Source organism: Prosopis cineraria, unplaced genomic scaffold, assembly GCF_029017545.1.
Source record: "Prosopis cineraria cultivar Desert tree isolate PC_DT_omini unplaced genomic scaffold, ASM2901754v1 PC7, whole genome shotgun sequence".
NCBI classification, from domain to species: domain Eukaryota; kingdom Viridiplantae; phylum Streptophyta; class Magnoliopsida; order Fabales; family Fabaceae; genus Prosopis; species Prosopis cineraria.
This window is the reverse complement of record NW_026555338.1, coordinates 35850009-35856743: the sequence shown is the minus strand read 5'-3', so window position 1 is coordinate 35856743 and position 6735 is coordinate 35850009. Positions and strand designations below refer to the sequence as shown.

Here is a 6735-nt window from a genome sequence, read left to right as displayed (position 1 = left end):
AATCATCGGTAGCATAATTTAAACCATTGACAGCTCATATTATGCGATGACAATGAATTCCAAGGAGCAGGTGAGTCAACTGTTCATTCTTTGAATTTATATTCAACTAACCGTTAAAAGGTATGGTTGAACTACTCATCCTTTGATCATGTCGGTCGCCAACGTATATAAAGCTTTATTTATTTTTGGTATAACGCATGTAAAACTTCATAATGTAGTTTATTGATCGTGACATAGAGCTAGCTAGGTTGCATGGATGTGGATGTCATATTCGATACTCGATTTTATATTTTAAAAATATAAAATATAACATGCTTTCAATATGTGTGTATATATATTTGTAAAAAATATTAAAAATATATTTTTATTTAAAAAATATTTAAATTAACATACATATATAGCTCTTTATAATAATACCATGTAAAATATAATCATTAATTATAATTTTATTTTATTTATATCTAATTTCTTATCACTTAATCCTTACTAATAAATATAGTATCAATATCTCTTTTTTCTCGATCATCACAAAATTACATTTTTCACGTTTTTGTAATTAAAAAAAACTAATATTTATTCTTTTATTACATCTAAGACTTAATTTTTTTAAAAAAAATCTAATCTTTGACTTTAAAAATGATACCTGTAATAAAAAATTTAATATTGTAAGTTTTAGTAAATTTATTTTTTTTAATTTTTGTTTTTCAAAAACCGATTAACAATCTAAAAGCATCTAGTATGTATTGAAAATTAGAATTTTTTAAAATTTAAAAAAATATTATTTTAATTCTTTAAGAATACTTATCAAAAAGTATCGATAGTTATCAGTATGAATATATATAGTAATTTAAAGTATCGATGCTTGATAGATATAGAGTATCAGATAATATTGCAGCCTACAGCATATTTAATGGAAAAGATCAGAAGGGAGATGCCAACTAACCCGACAATTCAGATCACAAACATTGTCTAAATTTTGCTCGACTTGCAATTAGATCTTTATAGATTATTTTGTTATAATTAAACCTCTATAATTTGATATATTGTACTATATTAATCTTTAAAAGTTAAAATTAATAATAAATTATTAAATTTCACAAAACAAAAATACTCTTGGAGTTTACAAAAAATTTAATTTAATATTTTTAATCAAAATAAAAAATTAACTTAATATATTTTTAAATTTTTATCAATTTTTAATCAAAATTTCATATGTAAAAAAATTATTTAAAAGATAACCTAATTATTTAAGTTTTAAATTATAAAAGTTACATAATAAACTTTAAAGTTATATAAAAGTATAATAGTTGTTAATTATATATTTTTAAAAGAAAATACAAGGATGTTAACTTTTAGGATTAAGTAATTTAATTGATTGAGTTATAGGAGTTTAATTAAAACAAAATTAATTACTTTTTCTGTTCAATAATATAATATATTTTTGAGGAGTTGAACATTAAAAAATGCAAGACATTTTTAATATTTTGAGGTATAATCATTGTTTTTTTTTAAAGTATCTCTATTGATAAATGATTTATATTTATTGTAAGGTGTTTTATAAAATAAGTATAAAAAAATAAAATTAATTTAAAATAAATAATTATTTTATTAAAGATTAAAATTTAATTAAAAATATTTTATATTTTTTGAGTGGAGGAAGTATAAGAATCTAATTTAAAATTAAAAAATTATAAAATCATGTAAAAATATTTTATTTTTAAGTTTTGAGTCCGCAGCTCAATTATGGAAAATAAGTGGAGGAGGCGAAGAGTCAACACTTGAGGTCGAGAGCCCAGTGTAATTAATAAAGATGGTGACACTTTTCCCTCCCATCATAGCTTCAACTGTATGAGGCTGGGTTCGACAGAGTTCATTTACGAGATCACCTGTAAAACTTGCTTGATTGAGAGCAGTGAAGACAATGGGACACCAAGTTGTAGTTGGATAAGGTGAAAATGACTCATGGAAGACGAACAACGTGGAAGTTATATTTCGGTCTGCTTTTAGTTGGATGTTGCTATTTTTTATATTTTTTTTAGTGACAAATAGAGAAAATGAAAACTTATGATGGATTAAACTTTCTCAAATCAACACCCTAATTTAGAATATGGCTTAAAAAATAGGACAACCCAGATAATTCCTCCAGTATCCCACATCTCCCAAATCATTCTTGTCTTGCAAAAGATATATTCTCTTTTATTTTCATTGTAAGACATTTTAAATTATTTCACACATAATTTTTTTAATATTACAAAAAATCAAAATGTACTTTTATTTTTATAATTAGTTTTAAGTCATGATACAACGATGTTAAATATTTGTATGTAAGTTAACAAAAAGTAAAATAAAAAATAATTTAATTATTATAAAATATCTTATATTATAAATTAAAAATTATTTTTAAAATATCTCACAAATAATATAACGAGGAAAGTAGGATAGAGGGGCGCTTGACGGGGACTCTGCCATCTGGAGTCCTTTGGCTTAAGACTTTCTAGTCGTAAAGGGCATGCCTAACTACTCAATTTTTTTTTTTTTAATGTAATGAACAAATTTATTAGCTCAGAGTAAAAAACTGTGCAAGGTTCTAAAATAAAACTTAAAAGCAGAAACTAAGAAAAATTAAATCAAAGACCTGCAAGTAAAAAAATATTTTTAAGTGTGATTAACAATAGCGCCAAACTAAAACAGCCACTATGAAAGACAAAAACTTTATCAGTCAAAATGTGTAATTAATCAATTTTTTATTAGAGTACTTGTATATTTGCTGTTGCATAGAGTTTCTTTTAATTATGTTATAGAAATTTAAAAAGGATAATTAATTATTAAATCTGTCTCAAAATTTAACCTATTAAAAAGGATCTCCTATTAACGAATATAGATCTGATTCCCCCCCCCCCCAAAAATATGCTGCATTCTCATTTACTACTAAAAAAACTAAGTTGTGAAGAGAGAGAGAGAGAGAGAGAGAAACGCAAGATTCAATTCAATATAAGCTATATAAAAATATTTTTTGGCAATAAACCATATAAAATCATTAAATTAGAATTAAGTTATTTTTTTACTAATTTACAACGAGGATAAAATAAAAAAGTATTAATATATAACTTTTTATATGACTTACGTGAAACATGAAAAAAATTATTTAAACTATTCTTGGCAAGGGGAAAAAGTAAAAAAAAAAAAAAGACATTTTTTTTAAGGCTTGGCTAAGAAAAGAAAAAGAGGGAGAAAAAAATGACATGCGGGACTTATATGTTTTAATGGCAAACTTTTATCCTCAAATATAGAAAAATTTTAAAAAGGAAAGTTAATTTTAAATTTACTCATAAATCTTTTACTTTCTACTTGTTATCTCTTTTTATTTTCATCTTAATTTTTCCTTTACCTTAAAATTTTTATTATTATATATTTTTTGATACTTTGCATTATTATATATTTAATAAATTAGAAAATAAAATTTAAAATTAGACAAAATATTTTTTGCTAGTATCGAACAAAATATTTCACGGTTATATTTTTATTCAATCAATAATACATAATAAAAAAAATTATATAAATAGTAAATCAAAATATTAAATTTTATTATATAAAAATAATTTTTTGTAAATAATAAGATTATTGCTGTTCGTATGAAATTACTAATTTTTTTCTTTTTCTATCCAACTAGCCAAGCATAGAAAGAAAAAATTATATATTTTTCCTCCTTTTAGTTTCTTTTCTCTTCCTTTACCCGGTGAGCCAAGCACCATTTACAGAGCCTTCTCTACTAGTGCCATTAACACAGCAGGAAAGAGGAAAATTGGGGATTGTCTCATTGCACATGTTAGTTTGCTACGTGGACCACCTCTGTCATTTACCTTGTAGGTTGTAGCTCAAACGATAAACTAACATAAATGGGCGTCCACTGTTGTGGAATCAACCACACAATTCTTTCAATAAATTGCTCAAGGTTTCTGCTTCTGTATATATAGTTACTCTGGCTATAACTGTGCGTGCCAAGAAAATAGCAATGGGGAGCCAGAATCACTTGAGAGTTTTGTTGCTTTGCTTTATAGCATTGATTGGATCAACCCAGGCTCAATTGCAGAAAGGATTCTATGCCAAGAGCTGCCCAAAAGCTGAGAAGATCATTCAAGACTTCGTCACTCAGCATATCCGAAATGCTCCATCCCTCGCCGCTGCTCTGATCAGAATGCATTTCCATGACTGCTTTGTCAGGGTATGATTTTCTTTCCAGTTCGTTTTCGTTGATGAGTGGTTTTGATGAGCTGGGGAACTAACACTTGGCATTTCAGGGCTGCGATGCATCAGTGCTCCTCAACTCAACGACCAGCCAAGCAGAGAAGAATGCTCCTCCAAATCTCACTGTTAGAGGATTTGACTTTATTGACAGAATCAAGAGCCTTGTGGAAGCTGAGTGCCCTGGTGTAGTCTCTTGTGCTGATATTATCTCTTTGGCCGCCAGAGACTCCATTGTTGCCACAGTAAGCATCCATTCTAGCTCCTGCTTCATCCTTATCATCGAAGTTTATAACTTTTCCATAACATACGAAGACTCGTTTGGTTGCAGGGCGGTCCCTTCTGGAATGTTCCAACAGGTAGAAGAGACGGAACTGTATCGGTCCTAGTGGAAGCTAGGGACCAAATTCCTGCTCCAACTAGCAACTTCTCCACCCTTCAGACACTCTTCGGCAACAAGGGACTTGATCTGAAAGACTTGGTTCTTCTGTCAGGTACATTAAACCAAACAAAATCGTAGGCATCAGTGATTCGAGTCGCTAACAGTGCTGAAAATTTTCAGGTGCTCACACAATTGGTGTCTCCCTCTGCTCATCATTTAACAGCCGATTGTATAATTTCACCGGTAAATTAGATCAAGACCCAGATCTAGACAGTGAATACGCTACAAATCTCAAGACCTTCAAGTGCAAGAGCATCAATGACACCAACTCGATTGTTGAGATGGACCCTGGAAGTCGCAATACATTTGATCTTAGCTACTACAGAAATGTGCTCAAGAGAAGAGGGCGTTCCAATCTGATGCTGCTCTGCTGACCAACTCTGTGACCAAGTCTACCATCACCCAGCTGCTCGAGGGCTCAGTGGAAAACTTCTTTGCCGAATTTGCCAAGTCCATGGAGAAAATGGGACGAATCGATGTCAAGACTGGGACACAAGGAGAGATCAGGAAGCGTTGTGCAGTCGTAAATAGCTAGGAATCTTGATGCTCATCCAATATCACTTCCGTTTTCTATTTTTTTGCAACTTATTTTTGGGCATGTTTATTTATTTTTGTGGTGACTTTGGAATTGGTGTGTCCTCATAAGATATGTCGTGGGTATCTTTGCACATGTTGCTGGAATAATAGGGATCCCCTGTGGACTGTAGTTTTCCAGTTTGAAAAGGGAGGTTTGGTTCTTGTTCTTGCAAATAAAAAGCGTAGAATTGAAGAATACTTGTGATTCTTGTTCTTTGTTGTCGAAAGATGAGGTTTTCAAGATTATTAGAAGCAACGTATATTTGCTTCTCCGCATATATTCTTACTTCTGAATAGTTCTTTTCGGGCACTCAAGGAAAGAATTTCTCCATTTTAAAAGGTCGAAAGTTACCCTAGAAGAACTCGAAAAAAAATCCCGTTTAAAAAAATTTTCTTATAGAAGTGGCCGTCCACTTCATGGAGGAGCCTCTAGGGACTACTTTGAAAGATACCGTCTTCACTCAATGTTGTACTGATTTTCAGCCACTTTCATGTATATCTATCAGTAAGACATTTAGAAAAAAATTTATAAAATTTTAAAGTAACTCGAGTTTACATTATTAATCTATGATTTACAAAATAAACTTAGAATCATTGGAATCTTTTTTTGGGGGTAGAAATCATAGGAAAATGTTGGAGGTGTACCTCAATGGGCCCATGCAGGAGGAGCCTATAAGAGTCATTTCAATTTCAAAAGGAATCATCCTTCCCCAACGTTACATTGCTCTCGCAGGCTTTCGGCAACATTACTCAACGTGTTTTTGTGGGTCAATTCGGGCTGAAAAACATAACTAAACTTACGGCCAAGTTGGGCTCTAAGTTGGTGTGTGAACCAAAGGCAGCTTGTGCATGGCCATAGTTTAGAAGGAAATACTCTCACAATATATAGATATATATATATATATAGATTCAACAAGTAGGGTGTAGGTAATTACACTTACACCCTATATATCAAAAGTCAAAACACATAAATGGTTTTATAATAAATGAATGGATTTAAATACTTATTTTATAATTTATCATTATATGGTTAATTGTTGTTTTGTTTTTTGGCAAAACAAATTGTTATATATATATATATATTTTTTTTTTGCTTTTCATGCCTGATATCCTGATAGTGTTTGGATATGCTGGATTCATTATCTACCCAATTATATGTTTTATTAAAAAGGAGATATGAGAAATCATATATCTAAACTTACTCTATTAAAAACAAAGAGGGCTGTGGGAGGAGAAGGGTGAAAGTTTAGGTCCAGCCCAATTAGATGTAACGCTTCATCTCCGATTGCACATGGTCCAAAAAGGAAAAACATCTTGGACCCCACATGATAGCCGCCGCTCTCTCGCTTTTCAAAGCCCCAAATTTCAATTCTTAAACCCTAATTTTGGGCAGCGTACCGCTTGCTGCCTATATATATCGTTCGGGCGCGTTTTCTGTCGCTCATGCCTCCCTGCGACGGCTTTGCATTCTGCGC

General features: G+C 30.6%; 1 protein-coding gene across 1 annotated transcript; it reads left to right on the top strand.

Annotated features, from left to right (window-relative positions):
- The first annotated feature begins 3764 nt into the window (after positions 1-3764).
- On the top strand, positions 3765-5469 carry LOC129316115 (peroxidase 3-like). Its single transcript, XM_054960385.1, is given in 5 exon segments — positions 3765-4222; positions 4299-4487; positions 4574-4736; positions 4805-5029; positions 5032-5469. Coding segments are annotated over 5 exon segments (975 nt in total). The 5' UTR covers positions 3765-4012; the 3' UTR covers positions 5220-5469.
- The last annotated feature ends 1266 nt before the right edge of the window (positions 5470-6735 follow it).